The 22,042-nt window shown below is 49.5% G+C and overlaps 1 protein-coding gene across 2 annotated transcripts in view; it reads right to left on the minus strand.

Moving 5' to 3' along the window:
• The window catches only part of LOC139545146 (extracellular serine/threonine protein kinase FAM20C-like), a 33,487-nt gene that overhangs the window by 2,755 nt on the left and 8,690 nt on the right, over positions 1-22,042 (minus strand). For both annotated transcript variants that reach the window (XM_071352590.1, XM_071352598.1), the window contains exons 2-8: positions 17,418-17,972; positions 16,786-16,961; positions 15,829-15,907; positions 14,376-14,468; positions 13,981-14,096; positions 13,488-13,668; positions 12,543-12,652 (exon numbers count right to left, since the gene is read on the minus strand). In XM_071352590.1, coding sequence (XP_071208691.1) covers positions 12,543-12,652; positions 13,488-13,668; positions 13,981-14,096; positions 14,376-14,468; positions 15,829-15,907; positions 16,786-16,961; positions 17,418-17,968 — 1,306 coding nt within the window. In that variant the 5' untranslated portion in view covers positions 17,969-17,972. The remainder of the gene's footprint in view (positions 1-12,542; positions 12,653-13,487; positions 13,669-13,980; positions 14,097-14,375; positions 14,469-15,828; positions 15,908-16,785; positions 16,962-17,417; positions 17,973-22,042) is intronic.

Genomic DNA, 22,042 nt, shown 5'->3' on the forward strand with positions numbered 1-22,042 from the left:
AGTAATGTCTATCAGGTCCACCAGTCTCCCTCCCCAGCCCAGACCTACCCATGAGGAAGTCTAGTATAGTCATGTCTATCAGGTCCACTAGTCCCCCTCCCCAGCCCAGACCTACCCATGAGGAAGTCCAGTATAGTCATGTCTATCAGGTCCACCAGTCTCCCTCCCCAGCCCAGACCTACCCATGAGGAAGTCTAGTATAGTCATGTCTATCAGGTCCACCAGTCTCCCTCCCCAGCCCAGACCTACCCATGAGGAAGTCTAGTATAGTCATGTCTATCAGGTCCACCAGTCTCCCTCCCCAGCCCAGACCTACCCATGAGGAAGTCTAGTATAGTCATGTCTATCAGGTCCACCAGTCCCCCTCACCAGCCCAGACCTTCCCATGAGGAAGTCTAGTATAGTCATGTCTAACAGGTCCACCAGTCTCCCTCCCCAGCCCAGATCTACCCATGAGGAAGTCTAGTATAGTCATGTCTATCAGGTCCACCAGTCTTCCTCCCCAGCCCAGACCTACCCATGAGGAAGTCTAGTATAGCCATGTCTAACAGGTCCACCAGTCTCCCTCCCCAGCCCAGACCTACCCATGAGGAAGTCTAGTATAGCCATGTCTAACAGGTCCACCAGTCTCCTTCCCTCCCCAGACCTGCCCATGAGGAAGTCTAGTATAGTCATGTCTATCAGGTCCACCAGTCTCCCTCCCCAGCCCAGACCTACCCATGAGGAAGTCTAGTATAGTCATGTCTAACAGGTCCACCAGTCTCCCTCCCCAGCCCAGACCTACCCAAGAGGAAGTCTAGTAAAGTAATGTCTATCAGGTCCACCAGTCTTCCTCCCCAGCCCAGACCTACCCATGAGGAAGTCTAGTATAGCCATGTCTAACAGGTCCACCAGTCTCCCTCCCCAGCCCAGACCTACCCATGAGGAAGTCTAGTATAGCCATGTCTAACAGGTCCACCAGTCTCCCTCCCCAGCCCAGACCTACCCTTGAGGAAGTCTAGTATAGTCATGTCTATCAGGTCCACCAGTCTCCCTCCCCAGCCCAGACCTACCCATGAGGAAGTCTAGTATAGTCATGTCTAACAGGTCCACCAGTCTCCTTCCCTCCCCAGACCTAACCATGAGGAAGTCTAGTAAAGTAATGTCTATCAGGTCCACCAGTCTTCCTCCCCAGTCCAGATCTACCCATGAGGAAGTCTAGTATAGTCATGTCTATCAGGTCCACCAGTCTCCCTCCCCAGCCCAGACCTACCCATGAGGAAGTCTAGTATAGTCATGTCTATCAGGTCCACCAGTCTTCCTCCCCAGTCCAGACCTAACCATGAGGAAGTCTAGTATAGTCATGTCTATCAGGTCCACCAGTCTCCCTCCCCAGCCCAGACCTACCCATGAGGAAGTCTAGTATAGTCATGTCTATCAGGTCCACCAGTCTCCCTCCCCAGCCCAGACCTACCCATGAGGAAGTCTAGTATAGTCATGTCTATCAGGTCCACCAGTCTCCCTCCCCAGCCCAGACCTACCCATGAGGAAGTCTAGTATAGTCATGTCTATCAGGTCCACCAGTCTCCCTCCCCAGCCCAGACCTACCCATGAGGAAGTCTAGTATAGTCATGTCTATCAGGTCCACCAGTCTCCCTCCCCAGCCCAGACCTACCCATGAGGAAGTCTAGTATAGTCATGTCTATCAGGTCCACCAGTCCCCCTCACCAGCCCAGACCTACCCATGAGGAAGTCCAGTATAGTCATGTCTATCAGGTCCACCAGTCTCCCTCCCCAGCCCAGACCCACCCATGAGGAAGTCTAGTATAGTCATGTCTATCAGGTCCACCAGTCTCCCTCCCCAGCCCAGATCTACCCATGAGGAAGTCTAGTATAGTCATGTTTATCAGGTCCACCAGTCTCCATCCCCAGCCCAGATCTACCCATGAGGAAGTCTAGTATAGTCATGTCTATCAGGTCCACCAGTCTCCCTCCCCAGCCCAGACCTACCCATGAGGAAGTCTAGTATAGTCATGTATATCAGTTCCACCAGTCTCCCTCCCCAGCCCAGACCTACCCACGAGGAAGTCTAGTATAGTCATGTCTAACAGGTCCACCAGTCTCCCTTCCCAGCCCAGATCTACCCATGAGGAAGTCTAGTATAGTCATGTCTATCAGGTCCACCAGTCTTCCTCCCCAGCCCAGACCTACCCATGAGGAAGTCTAGTATAGTCATGTCTATCAGGTCCACCAGTCTCCCTCCCCAGCCCAAACCTACCCATGAGGAAGTCTAGTATAGTCATGTCTATCAGGTCCACCAGTCTCCCTCCCTCCCCAGCCCAGACCTACCCACGAGGAAGTCTAGTATAGCCATGTCTAACAGGTCCACCAGTCTCCTTCCCTCCCCAGACCTACCCATGAGGAAGTCTAGTATAGTCATGTCTATCAGGTCCACCAGTCTCCCTCCCCAGCCCAGACCTACCCATGAGGAAGTCTAGTATAGTCATGTCTATCAGGTCCACCAGTCTCCCTCCCCAGCCCAGACCTACCCATGAGGAAGTCTAGTATAGTCATGTCTAACAGGTCCACCAGTCTCCCTCCCCAGCCCAGACCTAACCATGAGGAAGTCTAGTAAAGTAATGTCTATCAGGTCCACCAGTCTTCCTCCCCAGTCCAGATCTACCCATGAGGAAGTCTAGTATAGTCATGTCTATCAGGTCCACCAGTCTCCCTCCCCAGCCCAGACCTACCCATGAGGAAGTCTAGTATAGTCATGTCTATCAGGTCCACCAGTCTCCCTCCCCAGCCCAGACCTACCCATGAGGAAGTCTAGTATAGTCATGTCTATCAGGTCCACCAGTCTCCCTCCCCAGCCCAAACCTACCCACGAGGAAGTCTAGTATAGTCATGTCTAACAGGTCCACCAGTCTCCCTCCCCAGCCCAGATCTACCCATGAGGAAGTCTAGTATAGTCATGTCTATCAGGTCCACCAGTCTTCCTCCCCAGCCCAGACCTACCCATGAGGAAGTCTAGTATAGCCATGTCTAACAGGTCCACCAGTCTCCCTCCCCAGCCCAGACCTACCCATGAGGAAGTCTAGTATAGCCATGTCTAACAGGTCCACCAGTCTCCTTCCCTCCCCAGACCTACCCATGAGGAAGTCTAGTATAGTCATGTCTATCAGGTCCACCAGTCTCCCTCCCCAGCCCAAACCTACCCATGAGGAAGTCTAGTATAGTCATGTCTATCAGGTCCACCAGTCTCCCTCCCCAGCCCAGACCTACCCATGAGGAAGTCTAGTATAGTCATGTCTAACAGGTACACCAGTCTCCCTCCCCAGCCCAGACCTACCCATGAGGAAGTCTAGTATAGTCATGTCTATCAGGTCCACCAGTCTCCCTCCCCAGCCCAAACCTACCCATGAGGAAGTCTAGTATAGTCATGTCTATCAGGTCCACCAGTCTCCCTCCCTCCCCAGCCCAGACCTACCCATGAGGAAGTCTAGTATAGCCATGTCTAACAGGTCCACCAGTCTCCTTCCCTCCCCAGACCTACCCATGAGGAAGTCTAGTATAGTCATGTCTATCAGGTCCACCAGTCTCCCTCCCCAGCCCAGACCTACCCATGAGGAAGTCTAGTATAGTCATGTCTATCAGGTCCACCAGTCTCCCTCCCCAGCCCAGACCTACCCATGAGGAAGTCTAGTATAGTCATGTCTAACAGGTCCACCAGTCTCCTTCCCTCCCCAGACCTAACCATGAGGAAGTCTAGTAAAGTAATGTCTATCAGGTCCACCAGTCTTCCTCCCCAGTCCAGATCTACCCATGAGGAAGTCTAGTATAGTCATGTCTATCAGGTCCACCAGTCTCCCTCCCCAGCCCAGACCTACCCATGAGGAAGTCTAGTATAGTCATGTCTATCAGGTCCACCAGTCTCCCTCCCCAGCCCAGACCTACCCATGAGGAAGTCTACTATAGTCATGTCTATCAGGTCCACCAGTCTCCCTCCCCAGCCCAAACCTACCCACGAGGAAGTCTAGTATAGTCATGTCTAACAGGTCCACCAGTCTCCCTCCCCAGCCCAGATCTACCCATGAGGAAGTCTAGTATAGTCATGTCTATCAGGTCCACCAGTCTTCCTCCCCAGCCCAGACCTACCCATGAGGAAGTCTAGTATAGCCATGTCTAACAGGTCCACCAGTCTCCCTCCCCAGCCCAGACCTACCCATGAGGAAGTCTAGTATAGCCATGTCTAACAGGTCCACCAGTCTCCTTCCCTCCCCAGACCTACCCATGAGGAAGTCTAGTATAGTCATGTCTATCAGGTCCACCAGTCTCCCTCCCCAGCCCAAACCTACCCATGAGGAAGTCTAGTATAGTCATGTCTATCAGGTCCACCAGTCTCCCTCCCCAGCCCAGACCTACCCATGAGGAAGTCTAGTATAGTCATGTCTAACAGGTACACCAGTCTCCCTCCCCAGCCCAGACCTACCCATGAGGAAGTCTAGTATAGTCATGTCTATCAGGTCCACCAGTCTCCCTCCCCAGCCCAAACCTACCCATGAGGAAGTCTAGTATAGTCATGTCTATCAGGTCCACCAGTCTCCCTCCCTCCCCAGCCCAGACCTACCCATGAGGAAGTCTAGTATAGCCATGTCTAACAGGTCCACCAGTCTCCTTCCCTCCCCAGACCTACCCATGAGGAAGTCTAGTATAGTCATGTCTATCAGGTCCACCAGTCTCCCTCCCCAGCCTAGACCTACCCTTGAGGAAGTCTAGTATAGTCATGTCTATCAGGTCCACCAGTCTCCCTCCCCAGCCCAGACCTACCCATGAGGAAGTCTAGTATAGTCATGTCTAACAGGTCCACCAGTCTCCTTCCCTCCCCAGACCTAACCATGAGGAAGTCTAGTAAAGTAATGTCTATCAGGTCCACCAGTCTTCCTCCCCAGTCCAGATCTACCCATGAGGAAGTCTAGTATAGTCATGTCTATCAGGTCCACCAGTCTCCCTCCCCAGCCCAGACCTACCCATGAGGAAGTCTAGTATAGTCATGTCTATCAGGTCCACCAGTCTCCCTCCCCAGCCCAGACCTACCCATGAGGAAGTCTAGTATAGTCATGTCTATCAGGTCCACCAGTCTCCCTCCCCAGCCCAGACCTACCCATGAGGAAGTCTAGTATAGTCATGTCTATCAGGTCCACCAGTCTCCCTCCCCAGCCCAGACCTACCCATGAGGAAGTCTAGTATAGTCATGTCTATCAGGTCCACCAGTCTCCCTCCCCAGCCCAGATCTACCCATGAGGAATTCTAGTATAGTCATGTTTATCAGGTCCACCAGTCTCCCTCCCCAGCCCAGATCTACCCATGAGGAAGTCTAGTATAGTCATGTCTATCAGGTCCACCAGTCTCCCTCCCCAGCCCAGATCTACCCATGAGGAAGTCTAGTATAGTCATGTCTATCAGGTCCACCAGTCTCCCTCCCCAGCCCAGACCTACCCATGAGGAAGTCTAGTATAGTCATGTCTATCAGGTCCACCAGTCTCCCTCCCCAGCACAGACCTACCCATGAGGAAGTCTAGTATAGTCATGTCTAACAGGTCCACCAGTCTCCCTCCCCAGCCCAGACCTACCCCTGAGGAAGTCTAGTATAGTCATGTCTATCAGGTCCACCAGTCTCCCTCCCCAGCCCAGACCTACCCATGAGGAAGTCTAGTATAGTCATGTCTATCAGGTCCACCAGTCTCCCTCCCCAGCCCAGACCTACCCATGAGGAAGTCTAGTATAGTTATGTCTATCAGGTCCACCAGTCTCCCTCCCCAGCCCAGACCTACCCATGAGGAAGTCTAGTATAGTCATGTCTATCAGGTCCACCAGTCTCCCTCCCTCCCCAGGCCAGACCTACCCATGAGGAAGTCTAGTATAGTCATTTCTATCAGGTCCACCAGTCTCCCTCCCCAGCCCAGACCTACCCATGAGGAAGTCTAGTATAGTCATGTCTATCAGGTCCACCAGTCTCCCTCCCCAGCCCAGACCTACCCATGAGGAAGTCTAGTATAGTCATGTCTATCAGGTCCACCAGTCTCCCTCCCCAGCCCAGACCTACCCATGAGGAAGTCTAGTATAGTCATGTCTAACAGGTCCACCAGTCTCCCTCCCCAGCCCAGACCTACCCATGAGGAAGTCTAGTATAGTCATGTCTATCAGGTCCACCAGTCTCCCTCCCCAGCCCAGATCTACCCATGAGGAAGTCTAGTATAGTCATGTTTATCAGGTCCACCAGTCTCCCTCCCCAGCCCAAACCTACCCACGAGGAAGTCTAGTATAGTCATGTCTAACAGGTCCACCAGTCTCCCTCCCCAGCCCAGATCTACCCATGAGGAAGTCTAGTATAGTCATGTCTATCAGGTCCACCAGTCTTCCTCCCCAGCCCAGACCTACCCATGAGGAAGTCTAGTATAGCCATGTCTAACAGGTCCACCAGTCTCCCTCCCCAGCCCAGACCTACCCATGAGGAAGTCTAGTATAGCCATGTCTAACAGGTCCACCAGTCTCCTTCCCTCCCCAGACCTACCCATGAGGAAGTCTAGTATAGTCATGTCTATCAGGTCCACCAGTCTCCCTCCCCAGCCCAAACCTACCCATGAGGAAGTCTAGTATAGTCATGTCTATCAGGTCCACCAGTCTCCCTCCCCAGCCCAGACCTACCCATGAGGAAGTCTAGTATAGTCATGTCTAACAGGTACACCAGTCTCCCTCCCCAGCCCAGACCTACCCATGAGGAAGTCTAGTATAGTCATGTCTATCAGGTCCACCAGTCTCCCTCCCCAGCCCAAACCTACCCATGAGGAAGTCTAGTATAGTCATGTCTATCAGGTCCACCAGTCTCCCTCCCTCCCCAGCCCAGACCTACCCATGAGGAAGTCTAGTATAGCCATGTCTAACAGGTCCACCAGTCTCCTTCCCTCCCCAGACCTACCCATGAGGAAGTCTAGTATAGTCATGTCTATCAGGTCCACCAGTCTCCCTCCCCAGCCCAGACCTACCCATGAGGAAGTCTAGTATAGTCATGTCTATCAGGTCCACCAGTCTCCCTCCCCAGCCCAGACCTACCCATGAGGAAGTCTAGTATAGTCATGTCTAACAGGTCCACCAGTCTCCTTCCCTCCCCAGACCTAACCATGAGGAAGTCTAGTAAAGTAATGTCTATCAGGTCCACCAGTCTTCCTCCCCAGTCCAGATCTACCCATGAGGAAGTCTAGTATAGTCATGTCTATCAGGTCCACCAGTCTCCCTCCCCAGCCCAGACCTACCCATGAGGAAGTCTAGTATAGTCATGTCTATCAGGTCCACCAGTCTCCCTCCCCAGCCCAGACCTACCCATGAGGAAGTCTACTATAGTCATGTCTATCAGGTCCACCAGTCTCCCTCCCCAGCCCAAACCTACCCACGAGGAAGTCTAGTATAGTCATGTCTAACAGGTCCACCAGTCTCCCTCCCCAGCCCAGATCTACCCATGAGGAAGTCTAGTATAGTCATGTCTATCAGGTCCACCAGTCTTCCTCCCCAGCCCAGACCTACCCATGAGGAAGTCTAGTATAGCCATGTCTAACAGGTCCACCAGTTCTCCCTCCCCAGCCCAGACCTACCCATGAGGAAGTCTAGTATAGCCATGTCTAACAGGTCCACCAGTCTCCTTCCCTCCCCAGACCTACCCATGAGGAAGTCTAGTATAGTCATGTCTATCAGGTCCACCAGTCTCCCTCCCCAGCCCAAACCTACCCATGAGGAAGTCTAGTATAGTCATGTCTATCAGGTCCACCAGTCTCCCTCCCCAGCCCAGACCTACCCATGAGGAAGTCTAGTATAGTCATGTCTAACAGGTACACCAGTCTCCCTCCCCAGCCCAGACCTACCCATGAGGAAGTCTAGTATAGTCATGTCTATCAGGTCCACCAGTCTCCCTCCCCAGCCCAAACCTACCCATGAGGAAGTCTAGTATAGTCATGTCTATCAGGTCCACCAGTCTCCCTCCCTCCCCAGCCCAGACCTACCCATGAGGAAGTCTAGTATAGCCATGTCTAACAGGTCCACCAGTCTCCTTCCCTCCCCAGACCTACCCATGAGGAAGTCTAGTATAGTCATGTCTATCAGGTCCACCAGTCTCCCTCCCCAGCCTAGACCTACCCTTGAGGAAGTCTAGTATAGTCATGTCTATCAGGTCCACCAGTCTCCCTCCCCAGCCCAGACCTACCCATGAGGAAGTCTAGTATAGTCATGTCTAACAGGTCCACCAGTCTCCTTCCCTCCCCAGACCTAACCATGAGGAAGTCTAGTAAAGTAATGTCTATCAGGTCCACCAGTCTTCCTCCCCAGTCCAGATCTACCCATGAGGAAGTCTAGTATAGTCATGTCTATCAGGTCCACCAGTCTCCCTCCCCAGCCCAGACCTACCCATGAGGAAGTCTAGTATAGTCATGTCTATCAGGTCCACCAGTCTCCCTCCCCAGCCCAGACCTACCCATGAGGAAGTCTAGTATAGTCATGTCTATCAGGTCCACCAGTCTCCCTCCCCAGCCCAGACCTACCCATGAGGAAGTCTAGTATAGTCATGTCTATCAGGTCCACCAGTCTCCCTCCCCAGCCCAGACCTACCCATGAGGAAGTCTAGTATAGTCATGTCTATCAGGTCCACCAGTCTCCCTCCCCAGCCCAGATCTACCCATGAGGAATTCTAGTATAGTCATGTTTATCAGGTCCACCAGTCTCCCTCCCCAGCCCAGATCTACCCATGAGGAAGTCTAGTATAGTCATGTCTATCAGGTCCACCAGTCTCCCTCCCCAGCCCAGATCTACCCATGAGGAAGTCTAGTATAGTCATGTCTATCAGGTCCACCAGTCTCCCTCCCCAGCCCAGACCTACCCATGAGGAAGTCTAGTATAGTCATGTCTATCAGGTCCACCAGTCTCCCTCCCCAGCACAGACCTACCCATGAGGAAGTCTAGTATAGTCATGTCTAACAGGTCCACCAGTCTCCCTCCCCAGCCCAGACCTACCCCTGAGGAAGTCTAGTATAGTCATGTCTATCAGGTCCACCAGTCTCCCTCCCCAGCCCAGACCTACCCATGAGGAAGTCTAGTATAGTCATGTCTATCAGGTCCACCAGTCTCCCTCCCCAGCCCAGACCTACCCATGAGGAAGTCTAGTATAGTTATGTCTATCAGGTCCACCAGTCTCCCTCCCCAGCCCAGACCTACCCATGAGGAAGTCTAGTATAGTCATGTCTATCAGGTCCACCAGTCTCCCTCCCTCCCCAGGCCAGACCTACCCATGAGGAAGTCTAGTATAGTCATTTCTATCAGGTCCACCAGTCTCCCTCCCCAGCCCAGACCTACCCATGAGGAAGTCTAGTATAGTCATGTCTATCAGGTCCACCAGTCTCCCTCCCCAGCCCAGACCTACCCATGAGGAAGTCTAGTATAGTCATGTCTATCAGGTCCACCAGTCTCCCTCCCCAGCCCAGACCTACCCATGAGGAAGTCTAGTATAGTCATGTCTAACAGGTCCACCAGTCTCCCTCCCCAGCCCAGACCTACCCATGAGGAAGTCTAGTATAGTCATGTCTATCAGGTCCACCAGTCTCCCTCCCCAGCCCAGATCTACCCATGAGGAAGTCTAGTATAGTCATGTTTATCAGGTCCACCAGTCTCCCTCCCCAGCCCAGATCTACCCATGAGGAAGTCTAGTATAGTCATGTCTATCAGGTCCACCAGTCTCCCTCCCTCCCCAGCCCAGACCTATCCATGAGGAAGTCTAGTATAGTAATGTCTATCAGGTCCACCAGTCTCCCTCCCCAGCCCAGACCTACCCATGAGGAAGTCTAGTATAGTCATGTCTATCAGGTCCACCAGTCTCCCTCCCCAGCCCAGACCTACCCATGAGGAAGTCTAGTATAGTCATGTCTAACAGGTCCACCAGTCTCCTTCCCTCCCCAGACCTAACCATGAGGAAGTCTAGTAAAGTCATGTCTATCAGGTCCACCAGTCTTCCTCCCCAGTCCAGATCTACCCATGAGGAAGTCTAGTATAGTCATGTCTATCAGGTCCACCAGTCTCCCTCCCCAGCCCAGACCTACCCATGAGGAAGTCTAGTATAGTCATGTCTATCAGGTCCACCAGTCTCCCTCCCCAGCCCAGACCTACCCATGAGGAAGTCTAGTATAGTCATGTCTATCAGGTCCACCAGTCTCCCTCCCCAGCCCAGACCTACCCATGAGGAAGTCTAGTATAGTCATGTCTATCAGGTCCACCAGTCTCCCTCCCCAGCCCAGACCTACCCATGAGGAAGTCTAGTATAGTCATGTCTATCAGGTCCACCAGTCTCCCTCCCCAGCCCAGATCTACCCATGAGGAAGTCTAGTATAGTCATGTTTATCAGGTCCACCAGTCTCCCTCCCCAGCCCAGATCTACCCATGAGGAAGTCTAGTATAGTCATGTCTATCAGGTCCACCAGTCTCCCTCCCCAGCCCAGATCTACCCATGAGGAAGTCTAGTATAGTCATGTCTATCAGGTCCACCAGTCTCCCTCCCCAGCCCAGACCTACCCATGAGGAAGTCTAGTATAGTCATGTCTATCAGGTCCACCAGTCTCCCTCCCCAGCACAGACCTACCCATGAGGAAGTCTAGTATAGTCATGTCTAACAGGTCCACCAGTCTCCCTCCCCAGCCCAGACCTACCCCTGAGGAAGTCTAGTATAGTCATGTCTATCAGGTCCACCAGTCTCCCTCCCCAGCCCAGACCTACCCATGAGGAAGTCTAGTATAGTCATGTCTATCAGGTCCACCAGTCTCCCTCCCCAGCCCAGACCTACCCATGAGGAAGTCTAGTATAGTTATGTCTATCAGGTCCACCAGTCTCCCTCCCCAGCCCAGACCTACCCATGAGGAAGTCTAGTATAGTCATGTCTATCAGGTCCACCAGTCTCCCTCCCTCCCCAGGCCAGACCTACCCATGAGGAAGTCTAGTATAGTCATTTCTATCAGGTCCACCAGTCTCCCTCCCCAGCCCAGACCTACCCATGAGGAAGTCTAGTATAGTCATGTCTATCAGGTCCACCAGTCTCCCTCCCCAGCCCAGACCTACCCATGAGGAAGTCTAGTATAGTCATGTCTATCAGGTCCACCAGTCTCCCTCCCCAGCCCAGACCTACCCATGAGGAAGTCTAGTATAGTCATGTCTATCAGGTCCACCAGTCTCCCTCCCCAGCCCAGACCTACCCATGAGGAAGTCTAGTATAGTCATGTCTATCAGGTCCACCAGTCTCCCTCCCCAGCCCAGACCTACCCATGAGGAAGTCTAGTATAGTCATGTCTAACAGGTCCACCAGTCTCCCTCCCCAGCCCAGACCTACCCATGAGGAAGTCTAGTATAGTCATGTCTATCAGGTCCACCAGTCTCCCTCCCCAGCCCAGATCTACCCATGAGGAAGTCTAGTATAGTCATGTTTATCAGGTCCACCAGTCTCCCTCCCCAGCCCAGATCTACCCATGAGGAAGTCTAGTATAGTCATGTCTATCAGGTCCACCAGTCTCCCTCCCTCCCCAGCCCAGACCTATCCATGAGGAAGTCTAGTATAGTAATGTCTATCAGGTCCACCAGTCTCCCTCCCCAGCCCAGACCTACCCATGAGGAAGTCTAGTATAGTCATGTCTATCAGGTCCACCAGTCTCCCTCCCCAGCCCAGACCTACCCATGAGGAAGTCTAGTATAGTCATGTCTAACAGGTCCACCAGTCTCCTTCCCTCCCCAGACCTAACCATGAGGAAGTCTAGTAAAGTCATGTCTATCAGGTCCACCAGTCTTCCTCCCCAGTCCAGATCTACCCATGAGGAAGTCTAGTATAGTCATGTCTATCAGGTCCACCAGTCTCCCTCCCTCCCCAGCCCAGACCTACCCATGAGGAAGTCTAGTATAGTCATGTCTATCAGGTCCACCAGTCTCCCTCCCCAGCCCAGACCTACCCATGAGGTAGTCTAGTATAGTCATGTCTATCAGGTCCACCAGTCTCCCTCCCCAGCCCAGACCTACCCATGAGGAAGTCTAGTATAGTCATGTCTATCAGGTCCACCAGTCTCCCTCCCCAGCCCAGACCTACCCATGAGGAAGTCTAGTATAGTCATGTCTATCAGGTCCACCAGTCTCCCTCCCCAGCCCAGATCTACCCATGAGGAAGTCTAGTATAGTCATGTTTATCAGGTCCACCAGTCTCCCTCCCCAGCCCAGATCTACCCATGAGGAAGTCTAGTATAGTCATGTCTATCAGGTCCACCAGTCTCCCTCCCCAGCCCAGATCTACCCATGAGGAAGTCTAGTATAGTCATGTCTATCAGGTCCACCAGTCTCCCTCCCCAGCCCAGACCTACCCATGAGGAAGTCTAGTATAGTCATGTCTATCAGGTCCACCAGTCTCCCTCCCCAGCCCAGACCTACCCATGAGGAAGTCTAGTATAGTCATGTCTATCAGGTCCACCAGTCTCCCTCCCTCCCCAGGCCAGACCTACCCATGAGGAAGTCTAGTATAGTCATGTCTATCAGGTCCACCAGTCTGGTTCCCTTGTTGTATGGTGGGGTCTTCTTCACTGTGTCACAGTAGTCTGGGTCTTTCTCCCACCTGCAACGTGACAACAAGGTTAGAGTTGAGGCTAGAGTCAGGGTTAGGTTTGAGGGTTACAGTTAGAGTTGAGGGTCAGAGTTAGAGTTAAGGGTTAGAATTAGGGTTGAGGCTAGGGTTAGAGTTAGGGTTGCGGGTTAGAATTAGGGTTGAGTGTTAGAGTTATGGTTGAGGATAGGGTTAGAGTTAGGGTTGAGGGTTAGAATTAGGGTTGAGGGTTAGAATTAGGGTTGAGTGTTAGAGTTATGGTTGAGGATAGGGTTAGAGTTAGGGTTGAGGGTTAGAATTAGGGTTGAGGGTTAGAATTAGGGTTGAGGGTTAGAGTTAGGGTTGAGGGTTGGAATTAGGGTTGAGGGCTAGAGTTAGGGTTGAGGGTTAGAATTAGGGTTGAGGGTTAGCATTAGGGTTGAGGGTTAGAGTTAGGGTTGAGGGTTGAGGGTTGGAATTAGGGTTGAGGGCTAGAGTTAGGGTTGAGGGTTAGAATTAGGGTTGAGGGTTAGAGTTAGGGTTGAGGTTTAGAGTTAGGGTTGAGAGTTGGAATTAGGTTTGAGGCCAGGGTTAGAGTTAGGGTTAAGAGTTGGAATTAGGTTTGAGGCCAGGGTTAGAGTTAGGGTTGAGGCTAGGATTAGGTTGAGGGTTAGAGTTAAAGTTGAGGCTAGGGTTAGAGTTAGGGTTAGTGTTAGGGTTGAGGCTAGGGTTAGAGTTGAGGCTAGTGTTAGAGTTGAGGCTAGTGTTAGAGTTGAGGCTAGGGTTAGAGTTGAGGCTAGGGTTGGAGTTGAGGCTAGGGTTAGAGTTATTATCTATCTATAGATATAGCTATAGACTCTATACCCACACTGCCAGTTTTCTGCGGCTGTAGGAGCGTTTCCAGGGAGACCTCCAGGTACGTCTGGTGGCCAGGGAGGGGTCCGGCAGCATCATGGCCAGGGAGGCCTCCAGGTTCTGGGGTCGACCACACACAGCGTGCTCCGTACTGCAGTAGTAGGAACACTGGCCATAGAAACACACATTATTCACTAGGGGAGATAGAGGGGGATGGAGGGGGGAGAGGAGAGGAGAGTTTGAGTGCACTCTTCTCTTCATCATCAGGAGAGGCAGCAATTCAAGAGCTGACAGAGAGAGAGATTGAAAATGATAGAAATTAATTCAGCAAAAAAATTGCCTTTCCGCAGAATAATATGCAGCATCTATTTTCATATTCCCCACTAGAGAAAACAGAGATGTGAAACATGTAATATAAGGAGAGAGTTGGTAAAGAAAGAGAAGTGAGAGAGAGGGAGATGGAGTGAGTGTGATAGAGGGATAGAGTGAAATGATGATAAACAGACCAGGAGAGGTGAAGAAGGTCCGGGCCAGTTTGTGGTCAGTGGTGATGTCTTTGATCTCTGTTACCACGTCAATCAGCCTCCCTACGGCTGGGGGGATCCTCCTGTAACCCAACACCCTGAGAGAGAGGGGAGTGGAGAGGAGAGAAGGGACAGGGGAGAGAGATGGGAGAGGGAGAGGTGGGGGGGTGTAGAGAGAAGGAGAGGAGAGAGAGGCAGAAAAAGATGGGAGAGGGGGATAGAGAGAGAGGAGAGGGGGAGAGAGAGAGAGAGAGAGGAGTATATGTTTAATGCTTCTCAATGTCTGCTCTATTCTCCACCATTTCAGTCAGTGCTGTGGCATGCTATATACTCCCCTGGCTGTTGCTATCAAGGTGAGAAACAGACTCATTGTTTACCTGTCCAGGTGAAAAGCAGCGATCTCTGCGTTGTGTCTCTCAAAGTCAGAGAAGTAGTAGAGGTTGAAGTTGGTCTCCTCATCACGCTCTTGTCTGACAGAGATACAGTCAACACAGGAATACAGCTATACAGACCATACACAGTCAACACAGGAACACAGCTATACAGACCATACACAGTCAACACAGGAACACAGCTATACAGACTATACACAGTCAACACAGGAACACAGCTATACAGACCATACACAGTCAACACAGGAACACAGATATTCAGACTATACACCCCAAACCGTCACAATTGGGTTGAGGTCGGGTGATTGTGGAGGCCAGGTCAGCTGATGCAGCACTCCATCACGCTCCTTCTTGGTCAAATAGCCCTTACACATCTTAAAGGTGTGTTTTGTGTCATTGTCCTTTTGAAAAACAAATTATAGTCCCACTAAGAACAAGCCAGATGGGATGGCGTATTGCTGCAGAATGCTGTGGTGGCCATGCTGGTTAAGTGTGCCTTGAATTCTAAATAAATCACTGACAGTGTCACCAGCAAAGCACACCCACACCATCACACCTCCTCCTCCATGCTTCACGGTGGGAACCACACATGCAGAGATCATCTGTTCACCTACTCTGCGTCTCACAAAGACACGGCGGTTGGAACCAAAAATCTCAAATTTGCACTAATCAGATCAAAGGACAGATTTCCACCAGTCTAATGTCCATTGCTCGTGTTTCTCGGGCCAAGCAAGTCACTTCTTATTATTAGTGTCCTTTAGTAGTGGTTTCTTTGCTGCAATTTCGACCATCAAGGCCTGATTCACACAGTCTCCTCTGAATAGTTGATGTTGAGATGTGTCTGTTACTTGAACTCTGTGCTTGATGGTTCTTGCGACTGCACTTGAAGAAACTTTCAGAGTTCTTGAAATTTTACAGATTGACTGACCTTAATTTCTTAAAGTAATGATGGACTGTCATTTCTCTTTGCTTATTTGAGCTGTTCTTGCCATAATATGGACTTGGTCTTTTTCCAAATAGGGCTATCTTTTTTATACCACCCCTACCTTGTCACAATACAACTGATTGGCTCAAACGCATTAAGAAGGAAAGAAATTACACAAATTAACATTTAACAAGGCACACCTGTTAATTGAAATACATTCCAGGTGACTACCTCATTAAGCTGGTTGAGAGAAAGCCAAGAGTGCGCAAAGCTGTCATCAAGGCAAAGAGTGGCTACTTTGAAGAATCTCAAATATAAAATATATTTTGATTTGTTCAACACTTTTTTGGTTACTACATGATTCCACGTGTGTTATTTCATAGTTTTGATGTCTTCACTATTATTCTACAATGTAGAAAATAGTACAAATTAAGAAAAACCCTTGAATGAGTAGGTGTGTCCAAACTTTTGACTGGTACTGTACATGTGTGCGTGCGTGTGTAAGTCTCTCACTTCATTGGTTTGAGCATGGCCTGTCCGTAGTTAGGAAATGACATCACCAGCTTGAGCTGTGTCCCTCCAGACTTCTGCACTGAGAGAGAGAGAGACGGGTTACCATAGCAACACTTGAACTTCACATATTGAGTACACACTGAGCTCTCCTTATCACACACACGCACGCACGCACGCACGCACGCACGCACGCACGCACGCACGCACACACACACACACACACACACACACACACACACACACACACACACACACACACACACACACACACACACAGACACACACAGGGTTACCCTGTTTGAAACTAAATAAGGTCATCCAGTTTGTGTTTTCTTCCTGCAGTTCTACATTAATCCACTAGTGGTCACCCCATACCTGACTCTAAACATCACAACAGAGACTACCTCCCAGCTATGGGAGAATCTCAATTGCATTGCCTTGATTCTTCACGTCCTCTCTCTTCACCTCCTTCTCAAAACCCATCGGATGAGAAAAGGGGAGGGATTAAGGAAATGCAATTGCAATTCTCCCAATCTGTCCTTCCTCCCAAAGTGTGCACTTGTTCACTTCCCTTCACTAATTTGAAAGGAAATGACTGGTATAAGAAATATGGTGGAAACTCCCACTAGCCCATGCCTCCACCAATCCAATGCTTTGGGTGTAATAGTATACGTGTGTACACTACAGGACATAATGCCCCCATATCTCCCACCCCCCAACAATCAGGCTTCCAACACCCCTCCCCAACACACACACCACCCAAACACACCACACACACCACCCACACACACTCCAGGGTGAAGTTCCCTTTGACAGACATCTAGGATCAGCTTCCCCTCCCCCAATTTTAACCTTAATCCCCTTAGTTGGGAAATTGCTAAACTGATCCAATATCAGTGTCAAGGGGGAACTTCCCCCTATTGCGCCACACACACACACCACACACCACACGCACACCTGCGCTGACGATACGGTGTGTGCTGAGCTGCTGAGCAAGAGATGCCATGTTGGGGTCCAGGTGGGGGTAGAGCTGCCAACGGGAGATACCAAGATGGAACCTCAGCCAGGGGGGGTGGCTGTCACTGCTCCTGTTCCAATGGGCTAAGTCATCGCCGATGTCACTGTCACTCACCCTGGGGAGGGTGGAGGGGGAAAGAGAGGGAGAGGAGAAGAGGGTTGGAGACACAAGAGGAGAGGACAAGAGAGAAGTAGTTCAGAGGAGGAGACAACAGGAGGAGAGGACAAGAGAGAAGTAGTTCAGAGGAGGAGATGACAGGAGGAGAGGACAAGAGAGAAGTAGTTCAGAGGAGGAGATGACAGGAGGAGAGGACAAGAGAGAAGTAGTTCAGAGGAGGAGAAGAGAGGAGGGTTGGAGACACAATAGAGAAGTAGTTCAGAGGAGGAGACGACAGGAGGAGAGGACAAGAGAGTAGTAGTTCAGAGGAGGAGGAGGAAGAGGAGGAGATGCCAGGAGAAACAGGAGGGATATTTGCCATAATGAACTAAAGGATCATGCAGCATGTGTCCTTGATGCACTTAAAAAGCTTGTCTGTTTTTTCAGAACAATCACGCTACTTCCCTAAACTCACCACATCTGTGTGCTCGTCTCGCGCGCCTTCCCTTTGGGCTTCACCTTCAGCAGCCAATCATCTTCATGGATGGGCGGGGTTGGCATGTTGTAGAGCGGGTGGCTAAAAAGAGCCTCTAATTTCGACATCCCGGACCCCATAGGCTTCATCCCCATCGAGCCAAACTTTCCTACCCTTACCGTCATGTTGAGTGAGTCTACAGGCCCTTTCTCCTTACGTCCATGACCTACCTTGACGGCCATTCTGGTTGTGACAGCGTCCTTTTCGGCCATTTTTTGAGGGCCATTGCTGTCCATATGGGAAGAGTCAACTTTTCTGGTGTCCGGGGTTATCTTGGAATAGCTGGCGTGGTTGTCCGACATCCTGGAGGTGTAGTTGGTATCCACCAGGGCTCGGAGGGTGTGGAGGTGTGTCTGACGAGGGGAGGGGGCATCACAGTGGTTCTGGTAGACGGAGCGGGATAGGACGGTGAGGAGGAGATGGAGAGAGAGGGAGGCAACGGCCAGCGATAGACAGACAGTCCGAGAGCGACGGCGCGTATACCACCTCATCGTCCTGAAGGAGAGAAAGAGTTGGAGAAAGACTGAGAGATAAAAATATGTAAAGGAGGAAAAAGAGGGAAGAGAGAGAGAGTAGGAGGAAGATGAGAGAAACTGGATAAATATAGGTGAAAGGACGAGGGAGGATTGGAGAGAGAAAGAGGAGGAGGAGGATGAGGAGGAGAGGTTGAGGGGGTGAATGTGGGAGAATGAGAGTGAAAGTTAGAGGAACGAGGGAAGGAAAGAGTCTCAGAAACAGCATAGAGAAAAAGATAGAAAGAAGCCCATAGAGACTGAACCATTCGAAAGTCAGAGCAGCCCTCTATTCTGGCATAATTACCTCCGATACAACTACCTAGATACCCTCCAATACAACTACCTAGATACCCCCCAATACAACTACCTAGATACCCTCCAATACAACTACCTAGATACCCTCCAATACAACTACCTAGATACCCTCCAATACAACTACCTAGATACCCTCCAATACAACTACCTAGATACCCCCCAATACAACTACCTAGATACCCTCCAATACAACTACCTAGATACCCTCCAATACAACTACCTAGATACCCTCAATACAACTACCTAGATACCCTCCAATACAACTACCTAGATACCCTCCAATACAACTACCTAGATACCCTCAATACAACTACCTAGATACCCTCCAATACAACTACCTAGATACCCCCAATACAACTACCTAGATACCCCCAATACAACTACCTAGATACCCTCAATACAACTACCTAGATACCCTCAATACAACTACCTAGATACCCTCCAATACAACTACCTAGATACCCTCCAATACAACTACCTAGATACCCCCCAATACAACTACCTAGATACCCTCAATACAACTACCTAGATACCCTCCAATACAACTACCTAGATACCCTCCAATACAACTACCTAGATACCCTCCAATACAACTACCTAGATACCCTCCAATACAACTACCTAGATACCCCCCAATACAACTACCTAGATACCCTCCAATACAACTACCTAGATACCCTCCAATACAACTACCTAGATACCCTCCAATACAACTACCTAGATACCCTCCAATACAACTACCTAGATACCCTGCAATACAACTACCTATATACCCTCCAATACAACTACATAGATACCCTCCAATACAACTACATAGATACCCTCCAATACAACTACCTAGATACCCTCCAATACAACTACCTAGATACCCTCCAATACAACTACCTAGATACCCTCCAATACAACTACCTAGATACCCTCAATACAACTACCTAGATACCCTCCAATACAACTACCTAGATACCCCCAATACAACTACCTAGATACCCTCCAATACAACTACCTAGATACCCTCCAATACAACTACCTAGATACCCTCCAATACAACTACCTAGATACCCTCCAATACAACTACCTAGATACCCCCCAATACAACTACCTAGATACCCTCCAATACAACTACCTAGATACCCTCCAATACAACTGCCTAGATACCCTCCAATACAACTACCTAGATACCCTCCAATACAACTACATAGATACCCTGCAATACAACTACCTAGATACCCTCCAATACAACTACATAGATACCCTCCAATACAACTACCTAGATACCCTCCAATACAACTACATAGATACCCTCCAATACAACTACATAGATACCCTCCAATACAACTACATAGAAACCCTCCAATACAACTACATAGATACCCTCCAATACAACTACCTAGATACCCTCCAATACAACTACCTAGATACCCTCAATACAACTACCTAGATACCCTCCAATACAACTACCTAGATACCCTCCAATACAACTACCTAGATACCCTCAATACACCTACCTAGATACCCTCCAATACAACTACCTATATACCCTCCAATACAACTACCTAGATACCCTCCAATACAACTACCTAGATACCCTCCAATACAACTACCTAGATACCCTCCAATACAACTACCTAGATACCCTCCAATACAACTACCTAGATACCCCCCAATACAACTACCTAGATACCCTCCAATACAACTACCTAGATACCCTCCAATATAACTACCTAGATACCCTCCAATACAACTACCTAGATACCCTCCAATACAACTACCTAGATACCCCCCAATACAACTACCTAGATACCCTCCAATACAACTACCTAGATGCCCTCCAATACAACTACCTAGATACCCTCAATACAACTACCTAGATACCCTCCAATACAACTACCTAGATACCCTCCAATACAACTACCTAGATACCCTCCAATACAACTACCTAGATACCCCCAATACAACTACCTAGATACCCCCAATACAACTACCTAGATACCCCCAATACAACTACCTAGATACCCTCAATACAACTACCTAGATTCCCTCAATACAACTACCTAGATACCCTCCAATACAACTACCTAGATACCCTCCAATACAACTACCTAGATACCCTCCAATACAACTACCTAGATACCCTCAATACAACTACCTAGATACCCTCCAATACAACTACCTAGATACCCTCCAATACAACTACCTAGATACCCTCCAATACAACTACCTAGATACCCCCCAATACAACTACCTAGATACCCTCCAATACAACTACCTAGATACCCTCCAATACAACTACCTAGATACCCTCCAATACAACTACCTAGTTACCCTCCAATACAACTACCTAGATACCCTCCAATACAACTACATAGATACCCTGCAATACAACTACCTAGATACCCTCCAATACAACTACATAGATACCCTCCAATACAACTACATAGATAGCCTCCAATACAACTACCTAGATACCCTCCAATACAACTACCTAGATACCCTCCAATACAACTACCTAGATACCCTCCAATACAACTACCTAGATACCCTCAATACAACTACCTAGATACCCTCAATACAACTACCTAGATACCCTCCAATACAACTACCTAGATACCCTCCAATACAACTACCTAGATACCCTCCAATACAACTACCTAGATACCCTCCAATACAACTACCTAGATACCCTCCAATACAACTACCTAGATACCCTCCAATACAACTACCTAGATACCCTCAATACAACTACCTAGATACCCTCCAATACAACTACCTAGATACCCCCAATACAACTACCTAGATACCCTCCAATACAACTACCTAGATACCCTCCAATACAACTACCTAGATACCCTCCAATACAACTACCTAGATACCCTCCAATACAACTACCTAGATACCCCCCAATACAACTACCTAGATACCCTCCAATACAACTACCTAGATACCCTCCAATACAACTGCCTAGATACCCTCCAATACAACTACCTAGATACCCTCCAATACAACTACATAGATACCCTGCAATACAACTACCTAGATACCCTCCAATACAACTACATAGATACCCTCCAATACAACTACCTAGATACCCTCCAATACAACTACATAGATACCCTCCAATACAACTACATAGATACCCTCCAATACAACTACATAGAAACCCTCCAATACAACTACATAGATACCCTCCAATACAACTACCTAGATACCCTCCAATACAACTACCTAGATACCCTCAATACAACTACCTAGATACCCTCCAATACAACTACCTAGATACCCTCCAATACAACTACCTAGATACCCTCAATACAACTACCTAGATACCCTCCAATACAACTACCTATATACCCTCCAATACAACTACCTAGATACCCTCCAATACAACTACCTAGATACCCTCCAATACAACTACCTAGATACCCTCCAATACAACTACCTAGATACCCTCCAATACAACTACCTAGATACCCCCCAATACAACTACCTAGATACCCTCCAATACAACTACCTAGATACCCTCCAATATAACTACCTAGATACCCTCCAATACAACTACCTAGATACCCTCCAATACAACTACCTAGATACCCCCCAATACAACTACCTAGATACCCTCCAATACAACTACCTAGATGCCCTCCAATACAACTACCTAGATACCCTCAATACAACTACCTAGATACCCTCCAATACAACTACCTAGATACCCTCCAATACAACTACCTAGATACCCTC

The sequence above is a fragment of the Salvelinus alpinus genome, chromosome 2 (genome assembly GCF_045679555.1).
Source record: "Salvelinus alpinus chromosome 2, SLU_Salpinus.1, whole genome shotgun sequence".
In the NCBI taxonomy this organism is placed as follows: domain Eukaryota; kingdom Metazoa; phylum Chordata; class Actinopteri; order Salmoniformes; family Salmonidae; genus Salvelinus; species Salvelinus alpinus.